General features: G+C 41.6%; 1 protein-coding gene across 1 annotated transcript; it reads left to right on the top strand.

Annotated features, from left to right (window-relative positions):
- Nucleotides 1–265: 265 nt before the first annotated feature.
- CCNB1 (cyclin B1) lies at nucleotides 266–10031 on the top strand. The gene is made up of 9 exons (XM_040451596.1): nucleotides 266–443; nucleotides 1059–1229; nucleotides 1327–1479; nucleotides 4713–4895; nucleotides 6370–6528; nucleotides 6747–6983; nucleotides 7488–7628; nucleotides 8247–8357; nucleotides 8760–10031. The coding sequence occupies exons 1-9, from the start codon at nucleotides 423–425 to the stop codon at nucleotides 8865–8867; spliced, it is 1284 nt and encodes a 427-aa protein (XP_040307530.1). The 5' UTR covers nucleotides 266–422; the 3' UTR covers nucleotides 8868–10031.
- Nucleotides 10032–15478: the final 5447 nt, after the last annotated feature.

The raw sequence follows: 15478 nt of genomic DNA, 5'->3' as shown, positions 1-15478 counted from the left end.
AACTCTTGCTGCCCCACTGGCACTTTTCAGAGGCCACCAGCCACTCCCTGGGCGAGCTCCCGCTGCGCTCAAGGTCTCCTCTCCAGGCCGCCGGCACACTGCCTGCTTGCCTCTCCAGGTGGCAGCACAGCTGCCAGAGAGCCGAGGCCTGGCCCCGCCCCCTCTCGAACGTCTCCGCGGGATCGCCCAGGAAACGCATTCTCGGAGGAACAGGCAGCCGCCAATGGGAAGGGAGCGAGTGCCACGAACAGACCAATGAGGAGGGAGCAGTGCGGGGTTTAAACCTGAGGCTGGGTACTGCTCCTCCCGGCGTGCTGCGGAGGAACGACTGTTGGTCTGCGGTGCGTTCAGGTCCCCGGCTCTTTGGTGGCTCCCGTGCTCTGCTTCTCCCCGTTGAGCTGCTGCCTGGTGAAGAGGAAGCCATGGCGCTCCGGGTCACCAGGGTGAGCTGCTGCGGACGATGAACAAACGCGGCCTTCCTGGCTTGCTGCGTGTCCTCGCATCCTCTGTGGCCTGCCGGAGGCTCTCGAGCGGACCAGGGCAGCGATTTGGGGAGGAGGACGGGGGCGGGGGGGATCGGTGGGCCCCTGGCTTGGTGGGGGAGTTAGGTGGACCGACGGAGAGAGGAAGAGAACTGGACCAGCCTTGGATAAATGCTTGCCGCGAGTGGGGAGGGCGATGGAGGGTCCACAGGAAACCTCTTTTAAAATGTGATAGAGGGCCCCAGAGCCGACACCCACCAACCTCATAACCCCCTTCCCGGAGAGAAAATGCCTGCAATTGCAGGCTTTTCTGTTTCCTTTCAAATGTAAATTCGTGGAATTTTAGGGTCGGCCGGGACTAAACCGACCACCCCTGAATAGATGAGTGAAGAGGTTCTGGTAAGAAATTGACATGTCACAACCGAAGGGTAGATCCTGAACCCCGGTTTTCCTTGGGAACCCTTTTTTTACAGCCAACTTTTGTCCTGAGAGCCTCTCTCTTGCCCCACCTTAATTGACCCTTGACTTACTCCGCTCTGATTGGGCCAGCTCTGAAAGTGGTCTTGTTTCTTTCAGAACACGAAAGTTAATGTTGAAAATAAGGCAAAGATCAGTATGGCAGGCGCAAAGCGCGTGCCTCTGGCCACTGTTGCAGCCTCCAAGCCGGGACTGAGGCCAAGAACAGCCCTCGGAGACATTGGTAACAAAGTCAGTGAACAGCCACAAGCCAAATTGCCTCTGAAAAAGGTAACTATCTCTTCCAGATCTAACTTCTCTGTAAGAGTCCACCTTACAGCTGTGACCCTTGATGCAGAAACAGTTCATTTTCTTCTTTCATCCACAGGAAGCAAAAACTTTGGCTCCTGGAAAAGTTATTGCTAAAAAAATACCAAAACCTCTGGACAAAGCACCCGAGCCTGTGTCTGTACCTGTGCCAGAACCAGGGCCAGAACATGAGCCTGTTAAAGAAGAAAAGCTTTCTCCGGAGCCTATTTTGGTAAACTTACTTTGGTTTGGTTGTTTCTTTCCCTCATTTAATAATAACGTGGAGGGGCGCCTGGGTGGCGCAGTCGGTTAAGCGTCCGACTTCAGCTCAGGTCACGATCTCGCGGTCCGTGAGTTCGAGCCCCGCGTCAGGCTCTGGGCTGATGGCTCGGAGCCTGGAGCCTGTTTCCGATTCTGTGTCTCCCTCTCTCTCTGCCCCTCCCCCGTTCATGCTCTGTCTCTCTCTGTCCCAAAAATAAATAAACGTTGAAAAAAAATAATAATAATAATAACGTGGAATCAGTGTTTGAACAAATAGTAATAATAGTAACATTTATAGAGTGCTTAGCAGGAGGTAGCCTCTGCACTTCAAATGCATTTAACTCCCCCAATCTTTAATTTTTTTTTTTTTAATGTTTATTTATTTTTGAGAGAGAGAGTGTGTGTGAGCGAGGGAGAGGCAGGGAGAGGGGGAGACACAGAATCCGAAGCAGGCTCTGGGCTCTGAGCTGATGCGGGGCTCAAACCCCCTCATCATTGTACAAAGCCTGATGCGGGGCTCAAACCCACAAACCCAGAGATCATGACCTGAACCAAAGTCAGACGCTTAACCACCTGAGCCACCCAGGCGCCCCATAACTCACCCAATCTTTGTATGGACTCTCTTACTTGTATTACTACCTCTACTTTTTAGATAATGGCTTAGATAATGGCTTAGAGAAGTATTGGGTAAATTTTCTAGAGTCACACATCTGATCACACATATGGACTTAAACCCAGGCCATCTGGCTTCAGAACCTAGGCTCTAAATCGTTTTGTTATACTGTCTCCCCCCTCTTTTATTTATTTATTTATTTATTTATTTATTTATTTATTTATTTATTTTAAGTTTATTTGAAAGAGAAAGTTCTCTCAAAGGGGCAGAGAGAGGGAGAGAGAATCCCAAGCAGTCTCCATGCTTTCAATGTGGAGCCCACTGCGGGGTCAAACCCTCGAACTATGAGATCATGACCTGAGCCAAAATCAAGAGTCGTTGGAAGCTTAAGAGACTGAGACACCCAGGAGCCCCTCCCGCTCTTTATTAATGGTATTGATTTATCATATGTGCATGGACCAAAGATTTTACTGTCTTTGGTACAAGCCATCTGACCAGAATTAATTGACTGAAACAGATGATCTTGAATCCTTTTATTCCCTTATGTGGCCACTGAATAATTAATAAGCCTGTAACACTGGAATATATAAAAGTGTAAAGCAGGGGCCCCTGGGTGGCGCAGTCGGTTAAGCGTCCGACTTCAGCCAGGTCACGATCTCGCGGTCCGTGAGTTCGAGCCCCGCGTCGGGCTCTGGGCTGATGGCTCAGGGCCTGGAGCCTGTTTCTGATTCTGTGATTCCCTCTCTCTGCCCCTCCCCCGTTCATGCTCTGTCTCTCTCTGTCCCAAAATAAATAAATGTTGAAAAGTGTAAAGCAGAAAAAAATGTAGATTTTCAGAGTAGATAAAATGAGTTAACATTTGGCCTCAAAAACTAAAATTAAGAACTTAACTAAACATCAGTCATGTAAATATATCCACTCCTTTGAAGGAGAAACAGGGCACCTAAAAGGGGCTTTGCTGAATTTACAATGAACTGCATTTAATGAAGCTCTAATTTTATAAGAATACTTTTTTTTTTTTTCAGTGTTTATTTTGAGACAGCACATGAGAGAGAGCAGGGTAGGGGCAGAGAGAGAGGGAGAGACAGTGAATCCCAAGCAGGCTCTGCACTGAGAGTGCAGGGCTCGATGTGGGGCTCGACCATAAACTGGAGATGACCTGAGCCAAAGTCGGACGCTTAACAGACTGAGCCACCCAGGTGCCCCTACAAAGGCATCTTTAAATTAAAAAACAAAAAGTAGGTGCCCCTGGGTGGTTCAGTCAATTGAGCATCCCACTCTTGATTTCTGCTCAGGTCCTAGGATCTGCCAGGGTGGTGGGATCAAGCACAGGCTCCACTCCTAAATAAAAAATTGCATGCATACAAACATACATACATACATACATACATACATACATACATACAAAACAAAGTAGTTAAAACCAGTTGAGAAAATGATCTGTAAAAGTCATTCAGCCTAGCCTCTTATATCTAAGGGTGGGAGATCTGAGACTGTTGCTTTAGTATTAACATTCTGGACATGATACAAGAAACCTATAGCATGTACAGTCATACCAACTATGTGTGGTTTCCTTGAAAGTCCCATACTGATGGTCTTTGCTGTCCCACTTATTTAAAAAAGGCCTTTCCTACCCTCACACTCTTTTAGCTAGTAATCTTTTCATCTTTCAAAACAGCTCAAACGTCAACTCCTGAAATTTTCCCTAACTTTCCCCACCCCTGTTCTTAGACTCTTATCTCCTCATTTTATTTTACTTCTGTCTTCTAAATTCAAATCCCTTTGGGGTGCCTGGGTGGCTCAGCCACTTGAGTGATCGACTTTGGCTCAGGTCCTAATCTCACTGTTTGTGAGTTCAAGCCCCATGTCGGGCTCTGTGCTGACAGCTCTGAGCCTGGAGCCTGCTTGGGATTCTGTGTCTCCCTCTCTCTTCCCCTCCCCCACTCATGCTCTGTCTCTCTCTGTCTCAGAAATAAACATTAAAAAAATAAATTAAAAAATAGATAGATTGATTGAAATCCCTTTGAGGACACTGTAAAGACCATGTCTTGCACAGGGCTTGACTAGAAGAACATGATCAATGAGTGTTTGAACAAAGGGGAAACTGGAGCTTGAAGGAAATGGTTAATGATAACGAATGAACTCTGTTAGTCCTTGGTAGGCAGGACAGACATTGTGTTTTCCTGGGCAGTGAGAAGCAGTCCGTGTTTTGAAATGAAGACAAAAGACTCATTCATTTGGATTGACTTCACATGACACTGATAAACAGATTTGTTATTTACTCATTTCCTTTAGAAGAAAGTCTAACATGTGATTTTGTTTGCTTTTTCTCTGTTTTACCCATTCGTGTCGAGGTTCTACTGATTTCAAAGTGGCTCATTCTGTTTGGGCATTTCACTTTTGTATTAATCATGTCCTAAAGAGAAACTGAATAAATCTGAAAAGAAACTAATTTTCCTTTAAGGAAATGAACTGTGAATTATATGTCTCTTTAGCAGTTGGTCTGTTGAATTGGTACCAATAATTGGGCCTTCATTCCCGGATGGTATGCTTCTCTTTGCTATTATTTCAAAAGGTTTCTCTATTTCAAGGTTGATACTCCGTCTCCAAGCCCAATGGAAACGTCTGGATGTGCCCCTGCAGAAGAATATCTGTGTCAGGCTTTCTCTGATGTAATTCTTGCAGTGAACGATGTGGATGCAGAAGATGGAGCTGATCCAAACCTTTGTAGTGAATATGTGAAAGATATTTATGCTTATCTGAGACAACTTGAGGTCTGTATTACTTCCAGAATATTTGTTTTTTCTAAATGGTGCTTAGCTTTATTAAAGATATTTTACTTTGTTTACAAGAATTCAAGCAGGATGTAAGTAGCGTTTCTTAACAGATGCCACTTGGAAATTCTTCTTCGTGGGGTACCAAAAATCAAGTCCCCAGACAAGCCAAGGATATCTTTTGTTTGCCATTTGGACAGAGAAAATTGAAAGTGACCCTGGGTACTGCCCGAATGGGTTTTTTTTTTTTTTTCTCTCTTTTTCAAAAAAAATTTTTAATGTTTATTTTTAAGAAAGAGAGTGCAAGTTGGGGAGGGGCAGAGAGAGAGGGAGACATAGAATCTGTAGCAGGCTCCAGGCTCTGAGCTGTCAGCCTAGAGCCTGATGCAGGCCTCAAACTCAACGAACCATGAGATCATGACCTGAGCCAAAGTCAGATGCTTAACCAACTCAGCCACCCAGGTGCCCCCAGAACCCTAATGAATGCCCATAGGTTAAGGATGGGCAATACCCAGGCTCTGTGTTTGAGGATTAGAGGCAGGAGGTAGGCCGTAATGGAGAATATGCCGAAAAACTATAACCACCAGCAACGCAAGGCACTTTGGGTCCTTGTGGCTGATGTGCATGTAACACCAGGGAAATTTTTCTGTGTCTGAGAGTACAATAAAAAAGTTTTTGGTTTTCTTCCACTTCATATCACTTCTGAAACTTCATATTAGTGGCATATGCCCTCTGCTCCTCCTGCCCACCAAAACGAGGAAGCATTCTGTATGCTAACAAAAAAGCAAACAAGCACATTTGCCCAGTTGTGTGTTTATAAGGCATTCTCTTCTTTCAGCACCATTTAACATCTTTTCTCTCTTGTCTGGTTCTTCTGGGCATCCAAAAGATTTTCTATACAATTGTTCTGTAAGAAGACTGCCTTGCCAGGACCAGGCTTCCACTTTGGGTTTCATCTCCCTTTTAAAGTTTTCTAACTTTGGTGGGGTGGGTTTAGCAGATGTATGCGTTGGTCCTTGATGGTTCATTCTTTTTACCTATGGTGTGTTGAGGGTTTAAATCCTACAGCAGGAGAGTGGTAGCATATAGGTTCCAGCTGATCTGGAAAATAGCTGGTGCTATTTTTCTCTACTTCATAAAGCTCAGGTTCTGGGTTTATAGTCTTAAGTGAAAAGATCTGAGATGATGGCAAGATATCTTGGGGTTGAAGTGGTTACAGAGTGTGGGCAGGTAACAGTGATGGTAAGTTGAACTTAGTGAGATCTGCCAATATGAAAAACCTGTCAAACTGCCCTATTTAATGTTTGCTTTCTTCCTCAGTGATAGAGCTGATTGTAGTGACAGTATGAAGAATTAAGTTGACACCTGTTAGAGATTCTAAATGCTCCATTACTGTTCTGTGATGACTAATATTTCTGACCAGAAATGTCACAGGGAGTCTTGCTTCTAAAGGATAATCAGCATTCTTTTGCAGGAAGAGCAAGCAGTAAGACCAAAATACCTCCTGGGTCGTGAAGTCACTGGAAACATGAGAGCCATCCTAATTGACTGGCTAGTACAGGTTCAAATGAAATTCAGGTTACTGCAGGAGACCATGTACATGACTGTTTCCATTATTGATCGGTTCATGCAGGTGAGCATAATTCAGTACCTGAGGGTTCTCCATTCCAGGGTTCTAGCTGAGTCCTAAGAAACAAACTTCTCCGGCTAACATCTGTCTTGTGGGGTAGAGTGTCATTAATTGAGATTTTGCTATTAGAATGTTTTTTCCCATGTTCCCTTCATAGCTATGTTGTCTCTTTTTTTTCAAGTACATATTAGTTGTTCATCAGGTTGGAATTCTCATTGCAGAATAATTGTGTACCCAAGAAGATGCTGCAGCTGGTTGGTGTCACTGCCATGTTTATTGCAAGTAAATACGAAGAAATGTACCCTCCAGAAATTGGTGACTTTGCCTTTGTGACTGACAACACTTACACCAAGCACCAAATCAGACAGATGGAAATGAAGATTCTAAGATCTTTAAATTTTGGTCTGGGCCGCCCTCTACCCCTGCATTTCCTTCGGAGAGCATCTAAGATTGGAGAGGTACAGATTTCTTGGATAATCTTTAGTATGGGACATTATGAAATATTGCTAATCACAAAGATCTGATTCACCTGACTTATAACTCTACATGAGGAAGACATCAAGATGTTCTTTATTTCCAGGCAGGCTATGTATTAATGTTTTCATTGAGGCTTTCCATGGTTAGTTGAATTTGACAGTTTAAAAAAAATTTTTTAATGTTTATTTTTGAGAGAGATGTAGCATGAGTGGGGGAGGGGCAGAGAGAGAGAGAGAGAGGGAGACACATCGGAAGCAGGCTCCAAGCTCCCAACTGTCAGCACAGAGCCCGACGTAGGGCTTGATCTCACAAACTGTGAGATCATGACCTGACCTGAAGTCAGATGCTCAACCGACCGAGCCATCCAGGCACCCCAGCATTTGAGAGTTTATAGACAAATACTTGTAATTATAGTTAAGGGTATACTGGTTATTGCCATAACAGAATTCTGACAAAAGCTCAGAGACCTGTGGGTTTTGTTTCAGGTTGATGTTGAGCAACATACTTTGGCCAAATACCTGATGGAGTTAACTATGCTGGATTACGATATGGTGCACTTTCCTCCTTCTCAGATTGCAGCAGGAGCTTTTTGCCTAGCACTAAAAATTCTCGACAATGGTGAATGGGTAAGCTCTTCCCGCAGACTTACATTACCCGAAGCTTTTAAATTTTAAGTGATGTTTGCGCTAATACTGGACCGTTTTCATTAAAGGACAATTCAAATGATTTCTAAAAATAGAGCATCGACTGAGAGAATGATTAAAAATGTTATCTTGTTTACTATGTGTTCATAAGATATTCCCACTTCGTTACCTAATTTCACCTTACACAGATGAAGACTCTCAGGCAGGTCAAATGACATGCTAGAAGTCCATTCATACTCCCTGATTCTATACATATTTCTCCTATGTGCCATGTGCTACCCTAGGCCTGCGAATTAGGCATGCGAATGTTGGTGTCAAACAATTTGGAGCCCAGCTTTGGAGGGTACACTAGTCAGCAATTAAAGAAGTTTAATGAGGTTTGAGCACATTAGTGTATAATAGGTTTAATAAGTACAGGGTCCTGAAGAAGCATGAAAGAAGAGTATTTGGGGAAGAAGGCATCTTAAATTTATCTTAAATTGTACTTATAATCTGTCCTACAGAATCCCTCTTCCTACCCCCTACACTTGACTAACTTACAGAAATTTTCTGAGAACCATTCTTCATGAGCATTTCTAACATTAACTTTTGTTGCCGTAGACACCAACTTTACAGCATTACCTGTCATATACTGAAGAATCCCTCCTAAATGTTATGCAACACCTGGCTAAGAATATAGTCATGGTGAATCGTGGGCTTACAAAGCACATGGTAAGTCAGGGGCATTGTAAGATGTTGGGAGGACAAGTGAAAATACTTAAGACTTCAAGTCTGTAAATGAATAGTTTATTTTCAAGGAGTTGATTTTTTTTTATATATATATAATGTTATTGTTTTAAGTGTATTAATACTTGAGAGAGAGAGAACACCAAGAGAATGAGGGGGAGGGAGAGAGAGAACAACAAGCAGACTCCACGCTGGCAACGGTGTGGAGCCCAACACAGGGCTCTGTCCCACGAATTCTGAGATCCGTGACCTGAGCCAAAACTGAGGCGCTTAACCAACTGAGCCACCCAAGTGCCCTTGGAATTATTTTAAGTGACTCTCTGTACTATTGGGTCTCACAATGTTTTCCTTTTTCCCTTCATTAATTATTATGCTTTTGTCTTCCAGACTATCAAGAACAAGTATGCCACATCTAAGCATGCTAAGATCAGCACTCTAGCACAACTAAATTCTGCACTAGTTCAAGATTTAGCCAAGGCTGTGGCAAAGGTGTAACTTGTAAACTTGAGTTGGAGTACTATAATAACTACAAATAAAATTGGCACCATGTGCCATCTGTACATATTATATGTTACGTTTACTTACTTTTAATAAAGTTTGTGGTCCTTTTTATTTCTTACACCTTAACTCATTTGAATGTGGCTACTTCCTACTCAAGGGTAACCAAAAAGGTGTGTTAAAGATACGATGGGGAATATAAAAAGTGCTTTCAGTTTATTGGGACCCAGCACATATATATAATTGTTACTTGTGTGGTGTTTGTTTTATGTACCTGGCTTTGCATTCTTGTATGAATTACTATGGTCATGAAGGCATTTAAAGCCGTTCTCTAGGGCATACTGCATGTAAGCCCAATTATCTTGGAGAATATGCTGCCTTATTCTGTCAAAGATCTGCCACCTTACCCCTAGTCCTCCTGTTTTCTGTTTCTTGTGGTGGTTGCTGCCATAATTCTAAGTAGTTTTTACTTCTACCACTATTTCTTAAACTATCAGCTTTTTTATTTGCAAAAATAAGAACTTTATATTCTACACTTTTTCACTTTCTTGATTGATCAAATAAAAGCAGATCCTCAAAACATAAAAGTATCTAAAAAAAAGTTAATTTACTCCCCACCCCCTACTCTTATAGCTCAATCCCATCCATCTGAAGGCACCAACAACAGTTTGGGGTGTATCCTTCTTTGCTTCTATAAATACAAATATGCTTATAAATAAGTTGTTAGGGGGATTTCTAAGAAATGGAATCATTCTATATATAAGCAATTCCTTTTAACATGCATAGGCCTTACCTGTGTGTGGGCATTTCCATTCCATAATATGGATAAACTATAGGTTATCCATTCTGTTGATCTTCAGATTGCTTTTCCTCTTTGCTCCTACAGATAAACCTGTTGATCATTAAATACCATGCTTTCCTTTTTGTAGTCTGGGTTCTCCAGGTATGTGCATTCTAAGTTTTGGCAGGTGCTGCCAGATGACTCTCAAGTGTCATCAGCAATGTACAAAAGTGCTGGATTTCTCTGCTTCCTTGCCAGAACCGAAGATAATGATTCTCCAATTTCTGTGAATTTGGCAAGAAATAATCTAAGTTGTTTGCTGTCCTAATTTTTTAATTCTGATGGCTCGGTTGAATAAATTTTTGTTGATTACTTATCGATATGTAAGGTTTTTCCATTTTGTCATTTGTCTTTTGATTGTTTATGCTCTTTTGCCATGCAGACACTGAAGTTTTTATATTGTCAAATCTTGTGTTTTTTTTTTTTAATTTTTTTTTTCAACATTTATTTATTTTTTGGGACAGAGAGAGACAGAGCATGAACGGGGGAGGGGCAGAGAGAGAGGGAGACACAGAATCGGAAACAGGCTCCAGGCTCCGAGCCATCAGCCCAGAGCCCGACGCGGGGCTCGAACTCACGGACTGGGAGATCGTGACCTGGCTGAAGTCGGACGCCTAACCGACTGTGCCACCCAGGCGCCCCTCAAATCTGGTTTTCTACAGTTGCTTTTGGATTTTCAGTCTTAAGATCTACTCCATCTCAAAACAGTAAACATGTAAAATTTGGAGTTTTCCCCATTTATATCTAATCCCTCAATAAACTTTATATGGCATAAAGTAAGACTCTTCCAGATGGGTGCCCACTTATGCCGGTGTCACATGATCAAGATTATCCTTGTCCAGCTGAATTGAAACAATTCCTATCTATTTCCTAATTTTTTTCCTGTGATAAGTGTAAAACTATTATATTATCTGGTAAGGTGAAGCAAGCACTATTTCTCAGATATTTGGGGGCAGTTTCAAACATAACAAAGTTCTGTCCCGTTACCGAGAAGCTCCTTTGAGGTTTTGAGTATACATCATGTCTTCCCATCCAGAAGCATTTTTCTCCAAGATCTGTTGCATGCCCTCCAATGGAATGTTAGAATTTTAGTTCTAGAATTACTGTACTTGTATTGTCAAGTTTATTGCTGGTTTTGTGGGGGTTTTCTCACTACTGTGAATACAATCTATTTCCCACTAATTTTATTGCTAGTTGTAGTTTGCTTACCCAACTGACATCAGTTTTTTTATTCAATTTGTGTTTTTTGTTTTGGTTTGATTTTTTACTCAATTTGTTTTAATGGAGTTCTCTAGGCCTTAAATCCATAGATTTTGTTTTTTTTCAGTGTTTATGGTATTTATTGTATTAGAGTCTCCAAAATAATCATAATAAACAGATCCCAGCCCTCTATTTTGTTCCTGGATTAGACATCTAAGTATTTGTATTTACTCTTTTTGCTGTTAGGCTTTAAGTACTCTTTATGTTTTAGATTTTTTTCTTTTATTTCTGTTTAGAGTTAAGTGGCAAGGCTGTGGAAATTCATTTGCTTTTTCAGCTTTAGTATTCCACATTAGAGTTTTCCTAAAGTGGAATGAATTCTTGCTCATGATACATGGGTTTAATCTGTTTCTTTGAGAAGATTTTGTATCTTATTTGGTAAACTGGTTCAGTCTTGTTATGGTTTTCTAGTTTTTCTCTTACTACCTTTAAGTTGGATCAAAGACATTTACATTTTTACATCTCATAATTGAAAATTACTCGTTCATTGAAAAAAATTTTTTTAATGTTTTTATTTTTGAGACAGAGACAGAGCATGAGCAGGGGAGGGGCAGAGAGAGAAGATACAGAATCTGAAGCAGGCTCCGAACTGTCAGCACAGAGCCCGACGCGGGTCCCGAACCCACAGACTATGAGATCATGACCTGAGCCGAAGTCGAACGCTCAACCGACTGAGCCACCCAGGCACCCCGAAAAATTTTTTAATTAAACTGTAAAGTCCTGGGGCACTGGGGTGGCTCAGTCAGTTAAGCATCCAACTTAGGCTCAGGTCATGATCTCACAGTTTGTGAGTTTGAGCCCTGCGTCAGGCTCTGTGCTGACAGCTCAGAACCTGGAGCCTGGAGGCTGCTTCAGATTCTGTGTCTTCCTCTCTCTCTGCCCCACCCCAACATGTGCTGTGTCTCTCTCTGTCTCAAAAATAAATAAATGTAACCTGTAAAGTCCTTTGGCCTGGATCTGCTTAGAATGGTATGTTTTACATTGCCAGTGTTTTTTAGGAATTACCTTCCCTCTATTAATAGGAAATAACTATTCTAGATTCTTAAAATTATAGTCGCATATATAGTTTGTGTCTCATCCTTGATACTTTTGTTTTCTAACTGGGCTTGACTGGAGGGTTTTTATTGGTGTTTTGAGAGAAGGGGTTTTGTGCTTGCTTCGGCAGCACATTTACTAAAAGAGCCAGGTTTGGTGTTACTATTTCTGCTACCTTTGTTTTGTAGTTTTAGTTTTTTATTTTTTTAACTTTTTAAGTTTCTTTGAGAGAGAGAGAATTCAAAGCAGGCTCCGCACTGTTACCGCATACCCACACACGAGGCTTGAACCCAAGAACCAAACCATGAGCTCCATGACCTGAGCCAAAACCAAGAGCCAGAGGTCACTGTAATTTTAGCTTTTACACCAATTCTCACCATCTGTTTTTCTTTTTCTTTTCTTTTTCTAGTTTCAGTTAAATACTCCATGTATTTTAGTGGTAAAATCCTTGATGCATTCTCCTTTGAGACAGCTTGTTTCTGAAGCCCTCCTTTTCATCTTTTTCTGGTCATTAAAGTTTCTTTTGCAGTCCTTCCTTGATCTGGAGATTATTTAACTGCTCATTTTCCTTTTAATTTTTTTTCTTTTTTTCTTTTCTTTTCTTTTTTTTTTAATTTTTTTTCAACGTTTATTTATTTATTTGGGACAGAGAGAGACAGAGCATGAACGGGGGAGGGGCAGAGAGAGGGAGACACAGAATCGGAAACAGGCTCCAGGCTCTGTGCCATCAGCCCAGAGCCTGACGCGGGGCTCGAACTCACGGACTGCGAGATCGTGACCTGGCTGAAGTCGGACGCTTAACCGACTGCGCCACCCAGGAGCCCCTCTCTTCTTTTAGATAGAGTGAGCAGGGGAAAAGGGGGGAGGGAGGGAGGGAGAGAATCTTAAGCAGGCTTCACATTGAGCACAGAGCTGGGCGTAGGGTTAGATCCCACAACCCTGGGATGATGACTTGGGACGAAATCAAGAGCTGGTTGCTCTACTGACTGAGCCACCCAGGCACCCCTTAACTGCTCAACTTCTAAGTAGTTTTCTTTTTTTTATTTTTTTTATTTTTTTTAATATATGAAATTTATTGTCAAATTGGTTTCTCTAAGTAGTTTTCTTTTGGAATACTTTGGAATTGTTTGTGTGGTGATTTTTAATTTCATTGGAAATGGAAGTTTTTAAAAAGACTCTGAAGGCACGTTTTCTCTGTGGGTAAGTACTTGAAAGACTTCCGTAAATATTCCAAGGATACAAGAAAGAATTGTTTTCTGATAGGGGGCAAAGTTGTAGGTACTTATGTAGGCAAATATTAAACTACAGGTGTAAAGAAAGAAAAGTATGTGTGTGTGATGGGGGGATATATACATGTTTGCATATATTTTTCTTTCTCAGAGCCACTTCAAAGTAAATATAAAGAAAAAAAATTTTTTTTAACATTTATTCCTCTTTGAGAGACAGAGCATGAGTGTGGGAGGGGCAGCAAGAGAGGGAGACAGAATCGGAATGAAGCTCCAGGCTCTGATATGTTGGCACAGAGCCCAACGTGGGGCTTGAACCCACAAACCATGAGATCATGACCTGAGCCGAAGTAGGACACTTAACCAACTGAGCCATCCAGGTGCCCCTCAAAGTAAATTTTAGATGTCAAGATAAGATCACCTTAAAATACTAGGTCATGCATCTCCTAAGAATTCAGTCATTTTCCTAAATAACCACAATCTTTATCATGCTAAGACAATTAACAACTTCTATGTGTAATATGCAGTGTGTATTCAAATTTTCTCCATTGTCCCAAAATGTTTTACAAACCTTTTTTTTCCAATTTAGGTTCCAACTAAATTTGTTTCCATATACATGCTTTTTGTTTTTCAAGACATAGACATGAACTGTCTAGTCCATTTGTGTTATAGAATGTCCCTCATTTTAGATTTCTTGTCTGATTAGTTTTTTTTTTTTTGTCTGATTGTTTTTTTTTTTTTTTCAACGTTTTTATTTATTTTTGGGACAGAGAGAGACAGAGCATGAACAGGGGAGGGGCAGAGAGAGAGGGAGACACAGAATCGGAAACAGGCTCCAGGCTCTGAGCCATCAGCCCAGAGCCCGAGGCGGGGCTCGAACTCACGGACCGCGAGATCGTGACTTGGCTGAAGTCGGACACTTAACCGACTGCGCCACCCAGGCGCCCCTGTCTGATTGTTTTTTGATAGTTAAATTCAGGTTTTGCATTCCCCAAGAATATATGTGATTTGTACAACGTATGCATATTGGAGTTAAATATTAGTTGTTACACTACTGAAGATATTGTGTTTGATCATCCAGTTAAGGTGGTAACCACCTGATACAGCTTTGCTGTAAAGGCGCTGTTCTCTTTAGTTTTATTATTCATTAATATTAACTTTGAAACCTACACCTCACTAGAATGATATGATGTATTACCTAATTGCATTATCCCTTCTATATTATTAGAGATTCTCTAAAGAATAGCTCCACACTCACATCTGTCCCTTTTTGTTTTACTATGGATTAAAAAAAAAACAAAAAACAAAAAACCTTTGTTATAAACCATTACCATAGTGCTTCTCAAAGTGTCATCCCGAACCAGCAGCATGAACATCACCTGGGCATTTGTTAGAAACATAAATCATAATCAAAACTTGGGAGAGACACCAAGCAATCTTTTTTTTTTTTTTAATTTTTGAAATTCCAGTATAATAGTGTTACTTTAGTTTCAGGTGTACAATGTAGCGATTCAACAATTCTCCACATTACTCAGTGTTCTGCACAGTAACTGTGCTTTTAATCCCCTTCACCTATTTCACCCATCTCCCCATCCACCTAGTAGTCTGTTTTAAACCAGTCCTCCCCATGATTCTCATTCCTGCTCAGATGGAGAACTACTGAATTGTCTTTGTCCCAAATTTGGCCTTGGACACCTGATAGGTTTAAAAGGATGAGATTCATGTGAGATACTGGAAGACGTCCAGGGTAAAGCCAAAGCACAAGATTGTTTTTGTATAAAACAAATAATGGGGGGTGGGGGTGCCTGGTTGGCTCAGTCTGTTAAGCGACTTACTCTTAATTTCGGGTCAGGACATGATCTTATGGTTCATGGTTTCCAGCCTGGCATCCGGCTCTCTTGCTGTCAGCACGGAGGGCTTCAGATCCTGTCTCCCCCTCTCTCTGCCCTTTCGTCTCTCTCTGCCTCTATCTCTAAATAAGTAAACATAAAAAAGGAAAAAAATAAAGGAAACCATGTTTTTCCAGGAGTTTGTGGGTAGGAGTGGCGAACCTAACGTCGTATTTACATTCCTGTCTTTGCACTCAATGCTGGTAGCTGTTACTTTGATAATGAAGAGGACGAAAGTAGAGAGCACTGTGTGATCAAGTGTAACTGAGCGGAAACTAGTTATACGAGGGGAATGCTCGGCTCCCTTGTTCAAAGAGGTCTGAGTTGCTGTGCTTGTGCTACAAGGCTAGAGTGTCC

Source organism: Herpailurus yagouaroundi, unplaced genomic scaffold (genome assembly GCF_014898765.1).
Source record: "Herpailurus yagouaroundi ecotype Mexico unplaced genomic scaffold, PumYag 29, whole genome shotgun sequence".
Lineage (NCBI taxonomy): Eukaryota > Metazoa > Chordata > Mammalia > Carnivora > Felidae > Herpailurus > Herpailurus yagouaroundi.
This window is presented reverse-complemented; position numbering and strand designations above follow the sequence as displayed.